The sequence below is a fragment of the Macaca thibetana genome, chromosome 18, assembly GCF_024542745.1.
Source record: "Macaca thibetana thibetana isolate TM-01 chromosome 18, ASM2454274v1, whole genome shotgun sequence".
Classification (NCBI taxonomy): domain Eukaryota; kingdom Metazoa; phylum Chordata; class Mammalia; order Primates; family Cercopithecidae; genus Macaca; species Macaca thibetana.
The window spans coordinates 68,350,362-68,371,808 of record NC_065595.1 but is presented as its reverse complement, the minus strand read 5'-3'; the positions used below and the strand labels follow the sequence as shown (position 1 = coordinate 68,371,808).

The window sequence follows — 21,447 nt, the reverse complement described above, 5'->3', positions numbered from 1 at the left end:
AAGTCCACTATATTTCCTTTACAGAAGAGTAATCCCTGAAAACTGCACCTTGTCAGAAAAGGGAGATACAGTATCTTATCCTTTCCAAATTGTGCGACTAATCTGGGGAGTTCATAGACTTCTATCTATAGTTAAAACTCCGGAAACTAAAAATATAAAGACCAGCTGCTTATCTAGTTACTACATTACTAAAACCCATAAGTTTCAAACTAGTGTCATTTTGGGATTCAACAAGTTACAATCTTCAAACCCTCAGTAAGCCAACATGACTGAGAATCCAAAGTGTGATGAGAATCAGGTTAGGGCTCACACAGTAATTTCACTGGAAATAAATTCTTATTCCCAGAGTTTTCCTGGTACTAATTTAAACTCATGAGGTTCAACTGGAACTACACGTCTTTTGAAATGTAGTAAATTCAATTAGCTATATGTAAATTCCCACAATTTTAGACAACGGTATTTAAGATATTTTGGATTTTTACAACGGATTTACCCAAATTTCCAAGTCTTTTCTTTCCAAAGAAATGTAAGTAATTACTTACCACAAATAAAGCTCCTCCAGCTCCATTTTGCATAGCTGTCTTATGTAAATTCCTTACATGTCTTCCCTAAAATTTAAAATTTTAAGGAAGTTTAGTAAATCACAGCCTTACAAATTTTTTCATAAAGAAATACTTTAGGATTCATAATTTAAAACAATGGAATCAACTTATAAAAGATCTTAAGAAATACGGTATACTACCCTACCCATCTCTATTTCAGGAGAGGTATTTTACAAATGGAGATTCAAAGGCAAGATTCACCCGCCTAACATCACACACACGAGTCAATAGGAGAACCAGGACAACCCAGATCTGCTGAGTTGTGTACCTTCCTGCCATGCTCTGCTGGCATGCATTTGGTGAATTAATGTACTATTAACTTCTTGACTTTCACTTTTGTCTGAATCAAGTTGGATGCCAGCTTTCACTTAGTGTGAAACATGTTCATAAACATGTTTTCATTCTGTACAAATGAGTCATATACTCTGTACAAATGAGTCAACTGTATCCTCCTTTTCAATCCTTTACTAAATTAGTTCTGAAACTCCAGCTGTAAAAAGTAGTTTCTAGCCGGGTGCAGTGGCTCATGCCCGTGATCCCAGCACTTTGGGAGGCTAAGGCAAGCCGATCATGAGGTCAAGAGATCGAGACCATCCTGGCCAACATGGTAAAACCCTGTCTCCACTAAAAACACAAAAATTAGCTGGGCGTGGTGGCACACACTGGTAGTCCCAGCTACTCAGAAGGCTGAGGCAGGAGAATCGCCTGAACCCGGGAGGCAGAGGTTGCAGTGAGCCGAGATCACACCACCGCACTCCAGCCTGAGCAACAAAGCAAGGCCATCTGGGGGGGCGGGGAAGAACAGTAGTTTTAGAAAGCTATTTATGATGCTATGCAGACTGACAATGTTCAGTTGCTTTGGAAGGAATCTGATTATTCTCTCAGCTGCATTTCATTTCTCTTGGCCCTCTTGCTCCTATCCTCCACTCCTACCCTGTCCCCCACCCCAAGTATTTCAACTACTATTCTGGATTCCTCCAATTTCTGAGTTCTGCTAACCACAGACGGCAGAACACTGGGTTAAACCAAGCATGGAACTAGCAAAGAGTTGGACAATTCAAAGGCAAACATAGAAGAAAGTAAATGGAGTAATACAACACAATAGTATATTTAACTTTTCCCTAGGTCCAAATGGTATTTCAGTTGAAGAAATATTAATAAATAAGTTTACATGGAACATCTGCTTTAATTAAGAAAAGACTAAGGTACACGATGTGAGACAGGTACAAAAGATGGGAGTGATAAATATCAATTTCAGGATAACTGGGAGGCAGGGAGGGATGCAGTCAGAGAGAGGTGCACAAGGGGGCTTCGACTGTGTTGGTTTTGTTTTGAAAAATTAACTGAAACTAAAATTTAGAAGACAGTCACTGTCATCTTAGCTCAGAAAATTTTTTTAATCTAATAACAATTTTTGAGTAACATCAGTGAGTTACTGAACTAAATCCTGAGAGAAAAGACTGTATATTTATAATAAAGGAAGGATTAATTTTAAGAGGAGGGAAAGTATTCAATCTTCTCTTTAATTTCTGAACACTAAAATTTTCTGTTTATTGGCTTTTTATCCACTCCTTGCAGGTTGTCCTCAGGGCTCAGTTCACACTTCTATCTTCTATTCTCTATAAAGCCTTTGCCTCTGAGAACTCATCCGTTAACCCTACACTGGTGAGTCTTAAATCTTGCACATGTTTGATGACAAGAGGCTAATAGCCTGAAGAGATCATAAATGCATTTAAAAAATGAAAAAAATGAGTAAAGATCATGAACAAGTTTCACAGAATTCAAATTGCTTACTAGTAACTAAAAGCATGCAATTTAAAATAACATTACTAGCTATCAAACTACCAACTCTACCAAACTTGGTAAAGATAGCACTCCATTCTGTTGAACATATAGAGAAACAAGCACACTTAAAAATTCATATAGCCTTTTAGAAAGCAAATTACCATGAAATATGGAAAGCATAATAAATATGTGTCTTTTTTCTTTTCTTTTTTTTTTTTTTTTTTTTTTGGAGACAGAGTTTCGCTCTTATTGCCCAGGCTGGACTTCAATGGCATGATCTCAGCTCACTGCAACCTCCGCCTCCCAGGTTCAAGCGATTCTCCTACCTCAGCCTCCCAAGTAGCTGGGATTACAGGCATGTGCCACTCACTATGCCTGGATAATTTTTTGTATTTTTAGTAGAGACGAGGTTTCTCCATGCCGGTCAGGCTGGTCTTGAACTCCCGACGTCAGGTGATCTGCCCACCTCAGCCTCCCAAAGTGGTGGGATTACAAGCGTGAGCCACTGTGCCCGGCCCCAAGTGTCCATTTTTTAACTTAGTAATTCTAACCTAGATATTTTTCCTATAGTACAAAATGAGGATAAAGCTGTACATGAAAACATGTTGTTCCTATCATGTTTACTACAGCAAAAACACAACCTAAAAGCCCAATCTGAGCATATTTTAACTAAATACTAATAATTCTGACACTAGAACGTGATATAGCTACCAAAAATATTTTGTAAAAATAATCACATAGAAACTGGAATCAGGGTTAAATAAAGCAAAAAAGCAAAAATGCATAAATTATCTCAATTTACAGACACTGATTAAAAGACTAGAAGGCCATAAATAATTAAAAGTGCTTATCTCTTATTACGATGTTAATGAAATAAGGGACTCTATTTTATATTTTTATATTTTTCTCTATTTTCCAAATTTCCTATTAGCATGGATTAACTGGCCCAAAAAATCCTACTTAAAACACTCATCAGGTGTAAGAAAAACTTTTCTCTATTGTAAAACCTATTTCTCCTTCTAACCTCCTTGTATATCAAATTAAATAACACCAAATCTCTAAATTAAAATAGCTTCCATTTTGGATTAATATTTGATCCCTTTCTCATTAATCCAGGATCTGGCATGCACTTTTATTTAAAATAAAAATATAGAGATAATCTTGAAAATTATTATTTAGGCCCATGTTGCTACATATTGGAAAATCTATTCTGAGGCATTCTCTTGCTGACCTGTGAAACTCTGGATATGCACATGAGTTCACAGACATATTTCTAAAAGTGGTTTAAAGTCCAAATCATTGAAGACAGACTACTGATTGAGAAGGGTCAAGATAAAGTAGCTAAATTCTAGGAAAAAACAGACTTTCAGATTTTTTATAATTGTTGTTGAGAACTTGGGTTTAGATCACCATTCTGCCACTTACTAACATCTGACCTTGCACAACTCACTTAATTTTTTTTAAGCCTCAATTTCTGTACCTATAAAACAGGGTTATCTTCTCATTGGACTATTTTGAGATTTAAGTCAAGTTCTCTGAAAGTACTATATAACCTGTAAAGCATTATAACCTGTTTAACTGACATAAGGATAAAACATTTAATAACTAAAAAAAAATCCAAACAACTGCATTTTAAAAACTACACCTATTTTTTAAAATTGTGCTGTTAGTTGACTTTATCAAAGAGTTACTGTCAAATACAACATACTGCCAATATTCTTGCATTTGCACATAATTAGTTTTTCTTTATATCCACATATATAAGGCTTACAGTTTTTCTAGTGAATTTATAATGTATTTGATGGTTAAAAAACCATCTACTTCTCCACTGAAATTAACTTATAAATTTCTTTTTTAGTTAAAGAAAGTGGGGAAGGAGGAAGAAATAGGCTGGTAGAAAGATTTGTGGGTCTCAGGTTTGTGCACATTTTGTGAGCAGCAGCGCTGAACAGCTTTTGTTTCAGACTATCTTCTCAATTATTTTTGTAGAGAATATCTTCTCCTGGGGCAAAAGCTGAGTGAGTTTTCTTACAGACAGGGTTTCCCAAGCTCAAGGTCCCTTAGCTGTGATGCACAGCATTCACCTGGGCTGTTCCATATCACTCCCGTTGTACCAGGACAAACCGCAGACGAAACCCCCAAGACACCGAGTTAAAGAAGGAAGGGCTTTATTCAGCCGGGAGCTTCGGGAAGACTCACGTCTCCAACAACTGAGCTCCCCGAGTGAGCAATTCCTGTCCCTTTTAAGGGCTCACAACTCTAAGTGGGTCCATGTGAAAGGGTCATGATCAATTGAGCAAGCAGAGGGTACGTGACTCGGTGGGGGCTGCATGCACCGGTAATTAGAACGGAACAGAACAGGACAGGACAGGGATTTTCACAGTGCTTTTCTATACAATGTCTGTAATCTATAGACAACACAGCCAAGTAGGTCAGGGGTCGATCTTTAACTACCAGGACCAGGGTGTGGCTCTGGGCTGTCTGCTTGTGGATTTCATTTCTGCCTTTAGTTTTTACTTCTTCTTTCTTTGGAGGCAGAAATTGGGCATAAGACAATATGCGGGTGGTCTCCTCCCTTACCATTAGATATGAATGTCAGGGGGAACTAACATGAAGTTCATGCTGCCTACTGACCCAGGATGCTGCCCCCTGCCAGTATCCATGAAACTGAGGCAGGTTAACTTGTTAGCTTACAAATGGGGTAAAATTTCAGATCTGTCAAAGTTCTTTTTAAGAAAGTCAATAAAATCTAGAAATGTGCCAGTTTCCATTTTTTACTGCTTTTTCTATCAAAATATCTCAACAGAGACATCATAAAAGAAACCAGTAACAGCTGCTGTCTCTAAGCAGAGGAATCAAGGATCTGGAGTGGGAAGAAAATCTAGTCTTTACTGCCAGGAGAATATTAAGCACTTTACATGAAATACATCTCTTTTTTTTTTTTTTTTTTTTTTTTTTGAGACGGTGTCTCGCTCTGTCGCCGGGGCTGGAGCGCAGTGGCCGGATCTCAGCTCACTGCAAGCTCCGCCTCCCGGGTTTACGCCATTCTCCTGCCTCAGCCTCCTGTGTAGCTGGGACTACAGGCGCCCGCCACCTCGCCCGGCTAGTTTTTTTTTTGTATTTTTTTAGTAGAGACGGGGTTTCACCATGTTCGCCAGGATGGTCTCGATCTCCTGACCTCGTGATCCGCCCGTCTCGGCCTCCCAAAGTGCTGGGATTACAGGCGTGAGCCACCGCGCCCGGCCGAAATACATCTCTTAATGCTCTCAAGAACCCTATGAAGTACACACTGTTATTATTCTGTTTCTGCAAATGAGGAAACAGGCTCTGGAGCTGGGCTTTTAATTGTTTTGTTACATTGTCTCTCCATACATAGAGTATTTATGGAATATTAGATAACAGTGATACATCCCACTTTCAGAGGTATTATAATGTGGAAAGTTAGGACGTGGGATGTATCATGGGTTAACATATATAATATATGCAACATATATTTTTTATAATACATATTCTTGTATCCCTACTCTGTACTGTTTTATATATATATATATATATACACACACACACACACTATAATATGTAGCCTTGCTTACTGTTTGAATTTTTTGCCATTATATGTATTACATTTAAACTTTTAAAAACCAATGAAGGGCTGGGCACAGTGGCTCACACCTGTAATCCCAGCACTTTGGGAGGCCAAGGCAAGAGTGTCACTTGAGGTCAGGAGTTCAAGACCAGCCCGGTCAACGTGGTGAAACTGCATTTCTACCAAAAAATACAAAAATTAGCTGACTGTGGTGGCGCACACCTGTAGTCCCAGCTACTCAGGAGGATGAGGTGGGAGAATTGCCTAAACCTGGGAGGTGAAGGTTGCAGTGAGCTGAAATCACGCCACTGCACTCCAGTCTGGGTGACAAAGTAAGACCCTGTCTGAAAACAAAACCAACCAAAAAACCCAATGAAGTCTTTAGTTCTGTCCCTGTCTTACTATCACCACTATTTCAGACATTATTTCATGTCTGTACATTACTGTAAGTCTTCTAGCTGATCCCTTTGTCAATTCAAAACATCTTGTCTAATGTCACCAAACTAATCTTAAAAATACCATCCTTCTGGCCAGGCACAGTCTGTAATCCCAGCACTTTGGGAGGCCAAGGTGGGCGGATCACAAGGTCAGGAGTTCGAGATCAGCCTGTCCAATATGGTGAAACCCTATCTCTACTAAAAATACAAAAATTTGCAGCATGTGGTGGCGCACACCTGTAATCCCAGCTACTAGGGAGGCTGAGGCAGGAGAATTGCTTGAACCTGGAAGGTGGAGGTTGCAGTGAGCCGAGATCGAGCCACTGCACTCCAGCCTGGGCGACACAGCAAGATTCTCTATCAAAAAAAAAAAAATCCTTCTGATGTTGAGTGTGGTGTAAAAGACAACCAACACTAAACACGTTCTAGTATAGGAAGTGTCAATTTCAGCATTTCTAAAAAGCACATTTTCCACATTCTAGCACTCTGAAGGTGGGATGTATCACTGTTATCTAATATTCCATTAATACCCTATGTATGGAGAGACAATATAGCAAAATGGCTAAAAGCTCAGCTCCAGAGCCTGTTTCCTCATTTATAAAAAGAGAAAAATGATGGCATGTACTTCATAGGGTTCTTGAGAGCATTAAAAGATGTACTTCAGGCCGGGCACAGTGGCTCACACCTGTAATCCCATCACTTTAGGAGGCTGAGGCGGATGGATCACCTGAGTTCAGGGGTTCGAGACCAGTCCAGCCAACATGATGAGACCCTGTCCCTACTAAAAACACAAAAATTAGCTGGGCGTGGTGGTGCGTGCCTATAATTCCAGCTAACTGGGAGGCCGAGGCAGGAGAATCGCTTGAATCCAGGAGGCAGACGTTGCAGTGAGCCTAGCACACGCCACAGCACTCCAGCCTGTGAAATAGGGTGAGACTCCATCTCGGGGGAAAAAAAAATGTACTTAATAAAGTGCTTAATATTCTGCCTGGCAGATGGTAAGTACCATATTAGTGCTGGCTATCATTAGCTATTATTATTAGAAGTACTACATGTCAGGCACTAAGCTTTTTATACATTATTTAATTCTTAAAGTTTCCTGCAAGGTGGGTATAATTTCCAGAAATTTAAACAAGTTATGCAAACTTCTCAAGGTTAGGTCACATCACTAATTATTGGCAGAAATTATGTTAGATCCTAGGGCCACATGACTACAAAGGCCATGGCCTTATTATCAGCCACTTGACTATTTGATGCCATCAAAGCTTTAAAAGAACATAGTAGGTCTAAGAAACCAAGGAGTTTAAGGAAGAAAATTAGGCCTCCATATATATACAGGCAGGCAGATAAGAAATGAAAAGCCCTGCCTACTTGGCTTACAATGCTCCTGTTAAGAGAGAAAGATGCAAATTATTTGATCTTTTTTTAATCCTTGCCACCATTCTCTTCTATTCCTGCAAAAAACCTGAATGTATACACACTAGCATAACATTTGAGCAACTTAATTTCAAAGTCTGAAGTCGACCTCTTCAAAACTGCATTAAGGGCTGAGACAATGTTTATAAAATAAAAGAAGCTGGCCAGAAACAGTAGCTCATACCTATAATCCCAAAACTTTGGAAAGCCAAGCCCCGTAGATCGCTTGAAGCCAGGGGTTTGAAATCAGCCTGGGCAACATAGTGAGACCCTGTCTCTACAAAAAATACACAAATTAGCTAGGCATGGCGGCACATGCCTGTAGTCCCAGCTACCTGAGAGGCTGAGGTGGGAGCATCGCTTGAGCCCAAGAGGTTGAGGTCGCAGCGAGCCATGATCATGCCACTGTACTCAAGCCTGGGAGACGGAGTGAGATGCTGTCTTAAAAGAGTAGTAAGTAAACAAACAATAAAGAAGTAAACTAAATAGTGAAGATAAACTGATAAATCTTAGCGCTGTTTTTTTCAACTGGCACAAACTGTTACTCATCCCTATCAAGTTACAGGTGGCCTGAAAATGCCTTTGAAAATTGTTTTTTTGTGTGTTTAAAGAATATCACCTATTTTACATTCATTGTAATGTCTATGTCAGACACTTTCAATAAAGGAATAAAATATTAAAACTTCTCATTAACATCTTTACACTACTTACTGGGCCATTTCAATTTTGTTTCACTTTGAAATAAAGAGGCATTCCAGGACCAGGCTTAAAACTGGAAAAAACAACTTAGCTAGGCTGGAATGATTCAAAGAATAAGCTGAGTTCCCACCCATCCCCTTCTTTGACTACCTATAGTCTTTTCTCTAGAATCTGGCTTCTCATTGGACTCTGAAATGTCTATACCTCAAGAAATTCCAATTGAGTTCAATTGAAAATGCAAGTAACTTCCCTTTTTTAAGAAGAAAAGCATGGAACCAAGTAACTTTTTTAAGTAAATAAGATCATAGCCTAATATACAACTAAAAATTATCAGTGGGTTTGAATTCTAGCTTGTGTGTGTGTGTTTCAGAAGGAACAGAGATTTAAGCAGGCCAAAACAGTGGCTGCCTTTGCATTGGATTCAAGGAAACTTGAGTGCCTCTGTGTTAAGCTCTTCTACATACTTTTTTTCAATTCCTAAAAAATCTGTAGTGAGTCATCATTTCCATTTTACATTTACAGAAACTCAGGCTCAAAGACAGTAACTTGCCCCATACCGCACATTTAGTGACAGCTGGATTTTGAGCCTAGGCTCTTTGAATCTAAGGACCCTGTGCTCTTTCTACCAGCCGAAATTTCCCTTTCACTGTCACTGGCAATACCAACAGCTCAAAATGACAAAAATTAAAGTTTTATATTCTCCTCAAGAATAAGATTCCTTCATTGTTTTTTCATGGGCTCTACTCTTTTTCTGAATTTCTTCTGTTGTTCAAACAATACTGCCATCCAACGAAGCTCTCCTTTCAGTTCTATCAGACATTTGCATTACAGAAGGACGCATCCAGCTAACAGAAGTTAATAAGAGACTCAGAAGCCAGTAAAACAAAACTGACAGAAGCAGTAATCTAATTATAAAGACAAGACTAAGGTCAGGCAATTCAAAAACTCTTTTTTCCCCCTTATCAGAGGCCAGCTAAGGCAAGGAATATATCTTTTAGACGATCCCTAATATTTACAGATTAAATCCACCAAGATGTGTATTTGCCTATGCAAGAGTCACAGTGCACACGTGAAACATCTCCGGTGAATCCAAAGTGGTCTGAGGTCCCTCCCTCCGTGCTTTCCTCTCACTGTTCACATCATCTGCTGACTTGTTACTTACAGCGTTCCCCATTGCCAGTTCAAGCAAGAAACTGAAACCTCCTCAAAAAGTCAGCGTCTGTAATACATTCATTCAGACTAAGTATTTTTACATTAAAAAAAAAAAAAATCCTCGAGGCTGGGTGCAGTGGCTTATGCCTGTAATCCCAGCACTTTGAGAGGCCAAGGCAGGTGGATCACCTGAGGTCAGGAGTTTGAGACCAGCCTGGCCAACATGGTGAAACCCCATCTCTACTAAAAATACAAAAATTAGCCAGGCATGGTGGCATGTGCCTTTAATCCCAGCTACTTGGGAGGCTGAGGCAGGAGAATCACTTGAACCCAGGAGGTTGCAGTGAGCCAAGATCACGCCACTGAACTCCAGCCTGGGGGACAGACTGAGACTCTGTCTCAAAAAAAAAAAAAAAAAAAATCCCTGAAAAACAAAAGTTTTTCAGTGCATTTTATTTTAACAAAGTTGATGCTGGGTTAATAATTGTGAAATCTATTTCAAGGATAATCGTAAATACAAACGCTTACTCTATGTCAGATTTCATGGTATAAACTTTACAAATCTACACTATAATTCATTTAATCCTCTCAGCAAGCCTACCAAGTAGGTATTATTATCTTATTTTACAGGTGAGAAAACTAAGGCTCAAAGAAGGGGGAAAAACTCTCCCTATATCACACAGCTAAATAAATGAAATACTACATACAGATTTTCCTGACTTCAGTACATGCCTTAACCACTAAAATTTAAGTTTTGCTGTATTTTCAGATAGACATAGGAGGACTTTTACAAACATCCTCCAAGTAAAATTCCATCAGTAACTTAGCTAAAAATGTTATTCAGGTTAAAATGTAAGTAATTTTTACCATACTATGAGAGAATTAACCAATGTAATTTGGCTAAATTTTATATTATAGAAAAGCTGCACGAACAGCCCAGGTATTACAGGCACTGTGCATTACAGATTAAGATAACAACATTAATGATTCCGGTCATCTTGACCATACATTAAAGAAAACATTCTTTAAAGATATAAAATCCCACATGGATACAAGCAACAACCAACTGTTCTAAGGACAAGAATAATTTATAGAAATGAAACACCCATCCAGTGGACCTGAGGTTCAGTCTCATCTCATGTTCTTCACTGTCCTTGTATATGTAACTAGCTATACCTACGGCATTATCTCAACTTACACCTTCCACTCATCCATCATGACCAAGGTTAACCTCCTCCTTTTACCCCTTTAAAGCCCCTAAACCTCCATCTCTTTTCCCTAAGCAAAGTGAAATCATTTCCCTAGTCTGCTTACACTGGCACACCTTTTATTATTAGAGTGCCTATTAAATTTAAATCTTCACCATACATAGTGATTTCCCTTAGCAACTTCAATTGTTTCAGCAACTTCAGAAAGGTAGATTAAAAACAAAACAAAATAGGACTTGCAAATAAACCCAGCCCTTACTACTGTGTGATCTTGGGCATTTATTTGTCCAGCAATCTTCATATATCTTACAGGTAACACCTAGCAAAATATCCCACAGATAAAGCCACCTTCCCCCTAACCAAAATGTGTGTAAACTGTCTTTAATGTTTTGTTGAATGAAAGACATTTCCTACAACTGATTTATAACATGCTTCCCGAACTGATTCAAAAACTACTGACAAGGTTCCCCATTGGAAAATCAGACTGACTTTCACTTAATAGGTTATACACCATGGTCAATAGACTTATAATTTATTACTCAATGTACTGAGCACTAAGGTACTCAACAGTGCCCAAAGAGAAGGGAAAGCCAACTATTTATAACTTTGAAACGGAAACTGAGTTCGCGTGTCTAATAAAAAGGTCACGTCTCTAATAAAAAGGCCTACTGAAGCTCACTGCATAGTTTGTTCATTCTCTCTCTCCTTAAACTGCTAATTTATGGCTATGGCAGGCAGAATAATGGTCTCCCAAAGATAACTACATCCTAATCCTGGAAACCTGTGAATATTAGTTTACACAACAAAGGAGAATTAAGGCTGCTAATCAGCCAACCTTAAAATAGGGAGATTATCCTAGATTATCTAGGTGGGCCCAATGTCATCAATCACAGCATTCTTACAAAGTGGAAGAGGAAGGAGAGTCAAGGAAGAATATGTGATGAATGCCAGAAGTAGGGTCAAAGTGATGCATGTAAGAACTAGACCTGCCTTTGCGGGGTTTGGAGATCAAAGAAGGGATCAAGAGCAGCCTCTAGGAGCCGGAAAAGCCAAGAAAAGAGATTCACCTCTAGAGCCTCCAAAAACGAATGAAGCTTGGCCTACACTTTAATTTTAGCCCACTGAGACCTATGTCACTTTTAACCTCCAGAACTGTAAGGTAAAAAATGTGACGTTTTATGCCACAAAGTTTGTGGAAATTTGTTACAGCAGGAATAAAAAACTAAATGTTTTGGGGTGTTTTTCCTACATTAACTTCTTTAGAGTCCTTTGAGTCACAATGGAGATACACTGGGAAATTACAAAATCAAGTTTAAGAATCTCTAATGGAGAGTGAGAGACTTCGGTGGACATGGCTCCCAGCGTGCCAGCAGCAGAACCCGAGTATCCTAAAGGCATCCGGGCTGTGCTGCTGGGGCCTCCCCGGGCCTGTAAAGGCACCCAGGCACCCAGATTGGCTGAAAACTTCTGTGTCTGCCATATGGCTACTGGGGACATGCTGAGGGCCATGGCGGCTTCTGGCTCAGAGCTAGGAATAAAGCTGAAGGCAACTATGGATGGTGGGAAACTGGTGAGTGATGAAATGGTAGTGGAACTCACTGAGAAGAATTTGGAGACCCCCTTGTGCAAAAATGGTTTTCTTCTGGATGGCTTCCCTCGGACTGTGAGGCAGGCAGAAATGCTCATGGAGACGCGGAAAGAGCAGCTTGATTCTGTGATTGAATTCAGCATCCCAGACTCGGCTGATTCACCCAAGAGTGGCCGTTCCTACCATGAGGAGTTCAACCCTCCAAAAGAGCCCATGAAAGATTGCATCACGGCCGGGCGCGGTGGCTCACGCCTGTAATCCCAGCACTTTGGGAGGCCGAGGCGGGCGGATCACAAGGTCAGGAGATCGAGACCACGGTGAAACCCCGTCTCTACTAAAAATACAAAAAATTAGCCGGGCGCGGTTGTGGGCGCCTGTAGTCCCAGCTACTCAGGAGGCTGAGGCAGGAGAATGGCGTAAACCCAGGAGGCGGAGCTTGCAGTGAGCCGAGATCGCGCCACTGCACTCCAGCCTGGGCGACAGAGCGAGACTCCGTCTCAAAAAAAAAAAAAAAAAAAAAAAAAAAGAAAGATTGCATCACTGGGGAACCCTTGATTCGTCGATCAGATGATAATGAGAAGGCCTTGAAAATCCGCCTGCAAGCCTACCACACTCAAACCACCCCACTCATAGAGTACTACAGGAAACAGGGGATCCACTCTGCTATCGATGCATCCCTGACCCCTGATGTCGTGTTCGCAAGCATCCTAGCAGCCTTCTCCAAAGCCACATCCTAGTATCAGAAGGCCAGACAAGACTACACCACTGCTCATCACCCCGCGGCGTGATCCCTGCTCTTAGGTGCTGGGCAGAAGGGAAGGGTGGTCAGGGTGAGGATGGTGAGGGAGGGCTGGTGAGGGGCTCAGAGGAATACTGGGAACAACAGCAGTGTTATTGTAGTGTGGCAGTTTCTTTTATACATAGGTGGGAGTTTTTAAAGTGTAAGGGAAAAATTAATTTTAAAAAAAAACCATGCTTGGAGGGTGGGGGTAGAAATAGAGAGATACAGTATTGTTTCTAAGGAATTGGGTTTTCATTTACTCTGGACTGGTGAAAATATTTTTTAAAGCCAGTGCACTAAGACGTCAGCTTTTATCTCAGAACCCCATGGGTTCCAGACCAAGAGTACAGGAAATCAAATTGTCGTCCTGTGTGTCTATAGCTTGCAACAGGGAGGCTTTGATTACTGACCCTGGTTCCACACACTGTAAGATCAAAAAACCGTCTCCACATTTGAAAGAGACGTAAGGTGTATTCACAGGGATGGTGGCTCAACAAATCAAGCATACTGGAATCAAGGGGAGGGGGAAGGGAATGGAATGGAAAGGGAGGCTGATTCCCTTCCCCTGACTTACCACTGATTTACTAGGCTACCTACTCTCATGAGTAACCTCTCACAGCTACCCAGCACATGCCAGTCCTATGCTTCTTTTAGCTGCAGTGTGTGAAGGGACTCTTTTAAATAAATGAGCAAGTGTCCTAAGCTATGTCATCCAAAGATTGTCCTTTCCATTATCAAATCCTGTGACTGGGATCACTCAACAGCACTGTGATGTATTATTTTCAATGAGGTGCCTTTCTTAACTGACCAAATGCTGCTTTGTTTGGCCCCTAAATCAATAAAATGTTAAAATTTGTTTAAAAAAAAAAAAAATCTCTAATGGAATGGGGAAAACATTTCATTGTACAAAACTTAAAATTTGGAAGGAAAAGTGCCACCACACAAGATGGCATACTTCTAGTATGGCTAAGTAGACACTGTCAGGGCAAACCACTGAATAACTATAAACTCTGGACAAAATATTTTATAAAAACAAAAGCTTTCTGAAGGCCCTGGGGAACAACCAAACAGGCAGACACAGAAGGGGAGTCTACATGCATAAAAAGCCAATGAGGTTTTTGTTTTTCCTTTACATCTTTTAGCCTGAAGGCAGGCCTCACTTAGAGTTTAGAACAACAACAGACATGGTAAAGTGGGAAATCCCAGAAAAGGAAGAGTCAGAAAGGGGGAGGGAGTCCTATACATTCGGTATATAAATTCTACGGAAATCTCTGGCTGAACCCTGAACCATGCATGTACATGCTGCAGACTCCAAGGAATCTAGCTAAAAGAACAGAACCAATATTTGATCTGCTGCCCACAAGGGATATGGATAGCAACAACAAAACACACTATTTGGAGGAATAAAACAGGATCTAGAACCTCTACAACATTATCATTCACAAAATTCAGCATACAATCCAAAATTGTTCAACATATGGGAAACAAACAAAAAAGGAAAACACATTTTCAAGAAGAAAGAATCAACTAGAAACTTCAGGACAGCTATAATCATGCTTAAAGACATAAAGGAAAATATCCTCAATGAATGAAAAAATATACAATACAGATGATCCCTGACTCACAATGGCCTGTCGTGCAATTTCCCAACTTTAAAGCATGATGAATATTCAGCATGCTCCTCGATTAAGTCCAGATAACCCCACTGTAAATTGAAATTTACATACTTTCAATTTACAGTGGGTTTAATCAGGATGTAATCTCATTGTAAGTAAAGGAGTATCTGTAATTGAAAATGCCACCACAATCCTCTCACCTTCAAAGCTACAGTAGCAGCTTGGGAATGAGGCAGTGGTAAGTTCTAAAGTGGCATCAACATTACAGAAAAACCATGGGCAATTACTGAAGAAGGGAATAAACTTATTCTGATTATCTATTACTCCATAATTTATAACTTTTAGTCAATTACTACAATCACCTATGAGGTATTATCTCACTTTACAGAAAAGAAAAATGAGGCTCAAAGAGATTGTGATGGCTCAAGGTCACACAAACTAGTACTTAATTCTGGCCATATTTTAAGCAACAATGAGCTGAAAAGCCTCTTCAAGAGAATGGCAGCTAGCAAAGCAGAAATTAGAATAGGCAATTTATTTGAAAGCATAATCATTAAAGGTTTCTCATTTAGGCCGGGCACGGTGGCTCACGCCTCTAGTCCCAGCACTTTGGGAGGCCGAGGCGGGCGGATCACCAGGTCAGGAGATCGAGACCATCCTGGCTAAAACGGTGAAACTCTGTCTCTATAAAAACACAAAAAATCAGCCGGGCATGGTGGCGGGCACCTGTAGTCCCAGCTTCTCAGGAGGCTGAGGCAGGAGAATGGTGTGAACCCGGAAGGCGCAGCTTGCAGTGAGCCGAGATCGCGCCACTGTACTCCAGCCAGGGCTACGAGCCAGACTCCGTTTAAAAAGAAAATAATAAATCAATAATAAAAAATACTACTAAAGGTTTCTCATTTAGGAAAGGAACTTAGGTAGACTTTTCTTGTACTTTTCTTGATACTTGCTCGGTTTAATGTGAAATCCCACTACTTGTGAAAGGTTAGAAGGGCCTGGTTATATAAGCAATAGAACAGCCTCACAATGGAATGCTATGTAGCATTAAAATGACAGTGTAGAAATGTCCACTGATAAGGAAAGCTGATCAGAATACATTACAAAAAAGTAGGCTACCAAACAGTATAAATAATATCTTCCCCATTTTGTAAAAACTAATTATCTGTAAGGTCTGTTAAGTGTAGACATCAAAATGTTAACAATGGTAATTTCCAGGTTGACAAGACAATGGATGATTTTTATTTTTTGAGCTTATTCTGTGTGGTAATCTCAATACTGTTTTTCCTATAACGTATTACATGTGTAATAAAAATTACTTATTCATCAACTCAAATATTGTGTACATACTGCATATCAGGTACTATTTGTTTAAAAAAAGCGGGGAGGGAGAGGCGGAGCGGGAGGGAGACAGAGAGGGAGAGAGGGAGAGGGAGAGTTGTAGAAACATTAAACCTGATTAAAATGGTCCTCCACTACCTCAAGTTGTTCTTTTTCATTGTTAAAACTGCTTTTCAATTTATACTTCTAGCCCCTTTGCCTCAAAAACAAAAGAAAATCTACAGGCACTCTTATTTCTATTCTTTCTACCATGTCTGATGCTCATCATCTTTCACCCAGCATTCTGCAAGAGCCTCTTATCTACTTAGTCTCCCAGTTTCTGGGTCCAAATCAAACCCATTCCACCCTCAGTCGTATCCAGTGACCCACCCAAAACAGAAACCAGATCTTATTTCTGTACTCTAAAACCTTTCACTGACTTCTTACTGCCTCTGAGATAAAATCAAATTCTTCAGTATGGCACGCAAGGAGCTCCAATATCTGGCCCCTGTCTCTCCCTTATTTCATTTGGGAACACACCTTACCTCCAACAGCAGAGGTGGCTTCTCATACATACCGATCTTTTTCTTGCCAACAAGGCTTTTTTTAAGTTGTCCTTTCCACCTAGAATACCCTCTGACCCCATGCCCAACCTGTTAGTACTACCTTCAGGAAAAATCTTATGCACCTTGAAACCACATTGGATGACCCTATTCACATCTCTAACACTGTGCTTTTACATCGTCTCATATTTATCTTAAAGTTCCTCTTACGTGAGACTATCAATTCCAAAAGAATAGGAACTAAGTCTTTTCCTTATCTGTAATATGAGGAAAAAGTAATATCAACCTCAAAAATGGGATGTGTAATGTAGATATTTAACTCAGTGCTTGGCATACAGAAAACAGTTATCAAATGACTATCATTATTATCCACACTGTTACCTAGAGCTCAGCAGTGCATGACCTACAGTAAGACTTCAAATGTTTACTGAAAGACTGAACTCTGCAAAAAGGAATATTCCCATTTTACAACTGAAGAAACTGAGGAAGATTAATAGCACAAAGTCATAGAGCCACAAAAGGCAGTTAAGCTACCATCCAAACTCGAGTCTAACTCTTAAAACCCTGAATTCATTCTCAACGAACATACACTATCTCCCTCTTGCTGAGAAATGACTTAACCTATTTTACTCCTAGAAAACAAACAAAACTAAGGCTTCTTTCCAGTATTACTTGTGTAACAGGCCCTGTTGTTATAATTGACATTTCTGGAATCTGCATTTTTAGATTAACATGAAGGAGTGTTTCAACTTCTCTGCAATTCAATTTCCTTGCCTACAATGAGATGTACTTGGATCTCAAACAGACCATTTAACCTCTAAAATCCTGTGGTTCTTTAACTGGGTGCAGTTATTTGCGGCGCCGTTCTTTCAGAGTTAGTTTGATACCATTTATTTAGCCAGCATTTCCGATATGCAAAGCACAACTGCAGTAAATCAAACATTGGTCACCCTCTTCCAGCCCTAAGGAAGTTCTCCGTAAGCCTTCACGAAACAAGCCAGAGCTCTCCAGTATGCTGCAACCTAACAGCATCCAGGTCACTAGGCTTGAAATGCGAGGTGCCTCCTTCGGGGCGGGGGTCTTCGAAACTGATCTGGCCAGGGCAGGCCTAGATTCTGCGCTACAGCGAAATAGCAAAAAAATAAAACAAAACAAAACAAAACAAAACACATCACCAAGCAGCCCCTCTTTTCTGTCCTCCTCGACCAAACTAGGAGTACACTTCCCAGTCTGGCAGCCCTCCCTCGAGGCTTCTCTCTCACGGTGGGGCTGCAGCGGCCTCCCTAAGAGGGCGAAGGCCGCCGTGTCCTTGCTGCCGCCTGCAGGCCCGTGCAGAGCCCAGGGCTCTCCTGCGCCCAAAACTAAGGGAGACACAGAGAGCAAGAGAAGGGCGGCAGCAGCGCCGGGCTCAGCTCGAGCCTCCTTACCCAGTGGGCGGTGAGGCCAGCCGCCCTGGCCCGGAGCGCCGCGGAGAAGAACATGGCGGGCCACACTGTTCACCTTTCCCCGGCCGCGCCAGGCGAGAATCCCGAACGAGCCCAGGACGCACAGCGTGCGCGTTCCCGACCCCAGGCCTAGGCGTCCCGGGCGGCACGCCGCTCCCTACGCCGAGGGGCGGTGGCCGACGGGAGGGAGCGAGGGCGCGCGGGGGCTGCTGGGGCCCTGTGGGCGGAGACTTCCCGGGGGAGGGGCGGGGACCAGCCCGTGCTCGGAAAGGGCGGTGTCCCACGGGCTGCCGCAGGGGTCCGGGCCTTGAAAGGAAGTGTCCGGGAGCTGCGCCCTGGGCTCCTGGGTAACGAAGCGCCCGCCTGGATTTATAGGAGTGAGGTTCCCTCATGGAGAGCCTTGTGAGGTTTAGCCACCTCCTCTTATATTGCTGTTAGTTAAAAATAAATTCGGGTTGCAACCAACTATAAATCTTGTTCTACATGTTATAAATTCAAAACACAGAAGGCTGCTACCCAGTGTGCTAGCCATAGACACCAAATGTCTTGGTTCCCATTCTTTTGCATTAGAGATATGTGCGACATATTTAGGGGTGAAATGGTATGATGTCTGGAATTTGCTTGAGAATAGTGAGGAGTGGGAGGTGAAAAATAAAGCAAGTTGGCCGTAAGTACGGCCATAGAAGCTGCATGGACGTTCTTATTTACTATTCTCGGTATTTTTGTACACATTAGATATTTTCCATAATAAAGCTGAAAAAAAAAAACCCACTTCCTTCTTCATGTTTGTTTGGTTATCTCTGGAAATTCCAACAAGTATTTACTCAGTAACAGCTCTAATGTGCACAGCACTATTTCCTGGTGTGGACTACCTCTTGATTTTTTACGTCACTGCCTTCTTTTCTGGAGTGTCAAGTCCTGTACCCACCCCCTTCCTTTTGCCCATTTTCTTTGCTATAATAAACTTGTGAATAGTTTCTAGAACATTCACAGTAGCACAGGGATTTTTAAAATTTATCCCCCATTAGTTTAAAAACTCAGAAATATTCCATTGCAACCCCTATGAATCATATTTCGCAAATTATAGAATTCAAGACACGGAGGACTGCTGCCCAGTGAGCTAGAAATAGATACCAAATGCCTTAGTTCCCACTCCTTTGCCTTATATTTTATGTTAGTTTGCCTCTCCTAACTCAGCTTCAGTATTTCCCTTTAAAAGGGAAAGACAGTCTGGCTCTTAAAGTAAATGTATTTTGTTATAAAGTTACCTAAATACTTATACACCTGGCCGGGCGCGGGGCTCACGCCTGTAATGTCGGCACTTTGGGAGGCCAAGGCGGGCGGATCACGAGGTCAGGAGATCGTAGACCATCCTGGCTAACAGAGTGAAACCCCGTCTCTACTAAAAATACAAGAAATTAGCCGGTCGTGGTGGCGGGCACATGTAGTCCCAGCTACTCGGGAGGCTAAGGCCGGAGAATGGCGTGAACCCAGGAGGCAGAGCTTGCAGTGAGCTGAGATCGTGCCACTGCACTCCGGCCTGGGCGACGGAGCAAGACTCCGTCTCAAAATAATAATAATAATAATACTTATACATCTAACACTATTGTGCACATAATAGTTCTTACTGCTTATACAGCTAAAACCAAAACATGTCACAAATACTTGATGGATGATACAGACATTATATGGATTCTTTTTGAATCTGTAATGCATGCTTTTACTGGATTTTATTAGGGCCTTCTCTGATTCCCAATCCAGATTAGTCCTCAAGATACCGTCCCAAAATATGCCTGCCCGCACTTTCACTACATTTATGACCAGATTATAACCTCCATGGATGGAGAAACCTGCCCTTCCCATATTGTTTGGTGCAGCAACTTGCACTATACCTGGCAAATGGAAGGCATTCAGTAAATATTTGTTGGCTGAATGAAAATCTTGCTTATAGTGCAAATATTGTGCCTACCTAAAAGGGTTAGAATTATGCTCATTTCTATTTGTCTTAGGTCCGAATTATGCTTGTTTCTATGTGTATCAGTGAGAGTGCTTTTCACTACAAGCAACAGGGGATCTAACAAGTAGATTAAAGGATACTGAGTTCATCATGTCACATGAAAAACAATTCCAGAGATAGAGTAGTTCCAAGGTTAGTTAATTCAACCCTGCCCAATGATGTCTTCAAAATGTTTAGCAGCTTCCATCTTTTTACTCCAATATACTCAGCCGTGTCTCCTATTATAGACACAAGATACCTGCAGCAGTTCCAAATATCATATGCAGATGACAACATTCCAAAGAAAAAGAACTCATCTCTAAAGTGTCCCAGATGTTCCTCCAGCAGACTTCTTGTCTCACTGGCTTACAAGACATAGTGGTTAAGAGGGAAGCTCTAGAATCAAACTATGGGGGTTCAGCTGCTGCTTTCTAGCTGTGTGACTTTAGGCAAGTTAATCTCTGTGGGCTTTGGTTTAATAATGGTACCTTCCTCATGGCTTTATTATGAGAATGTGAAAGGAAAATAAATCTCGGGACCCCCAAATCACTAAGCCGAGGGAAAAGACAAGCTGGGAACTGTGTCAGGTAATCTACCTCCCATTTTTTTTCCTAAATAAGATAGCTACAAAGATAAAAAGCTACATACCTCCCTCACAATTTGCCCACAAGGAAATTCCTTATGGACGAAGGAGAGACGCAGCTCGATGTCATCCCTCTGAGGCTCGCCTGAGACAAGAGCATATCTGATTGCTTTCTCTGCCCTATTGTTCGTGTGAAAATGCAAATTCACTGAGCCAGACTAAATTTTGTATTCAGTGGAGGGCTGATCAAGGACTCAAAAGAATGCAACCTTTTGTCTCTTATCTATTTAGGATTTGGAAGCTCTCCCTCAAGTTGTCTTGCCTTACCGAAGTGAACCAATGTACATCTTACACATATTGATTGATGTCTCATGTCTCCCTAAAATGTATAAAAGCCAACCACCTTGGGCACATGTCAGCAGGATCTCCTGAGGCTATGTCAGGGTGTGTCCTTAACCTTGGCAAAATAAACTTTCTAGATTGATTGAGAACTATCTCTTTTGGTTTACAAGAATGAAACTGAAATGGCATCACTGTCTGGGGTAAATATCCAGGGTTCGGCATCTCCCGCCAAGAGGATTAAGGAAACGGACACGTGGGTGGGTTAAGGAGCTTAATAGGCATAAGAAAGGGGAGAGGAGAGCAGCTCCTTGTAAGACGTCTGAAAAAAGGG

At 41.1% G+C, this 21,447-nt stretch overlaps 2 protein-coding genes across 4 annotated transcripts in view; one reads left to right on the top strand and one right to left on the bottom strand.

Annotated features, from left to right (window-relative positions):
- The window catches only part of NDUFV2 (NADH:ubiquinone oxidoreductase core subunit V2), a 335,006-nt gene that overhangs the window by 16,556 nt on the left and 297,003 nt on the right, over window positions 1-21,447 (bottom strand). For 2 of the 3 annotated variants that reach the window (XM_050767404.1, XM_050767406.1), the window contains exons 1-2: window positions 18,178-18,359; window positions 543-608 (exon numbers count right to left, since the gene is read on the bottom strand). In XM_050767404.1, the coding sequence (XP_050623361.1) occupies window positions 543-608; window positions 18,178-18,231 (120 nt within the window). In that variant the 5' untranslated portion in view covers window positions 18,232-18,359. Of the gene's footprint in view, window positions 1-542; window positions 609-18,177; window positions 18,360-21,447 lie in introns of those variants that run through there. The other variant, XM_050767405.1, reaches the window with a different exon arrangement.
- On the top strand, window positions 12,218-14,127 carry LOC126941135 (adenylate kinase 2, mitochondrial-like). The gene is made up of 2 exons (XM_050767413.1): window positions 12,218-12,696; window positions 13,005-14,127. The coding sequence occupies exons 1-2, from the start codon at window positions 12,237-12,239 to the stop codon at window positions 13,208-13,210; spliced, it is 666 nt and encodes a 221-aa protein (XP_050623370.1). The 5' UTR covers window positions 12,218-12,236; the 3' UTR covers window positions 13,211-14,127.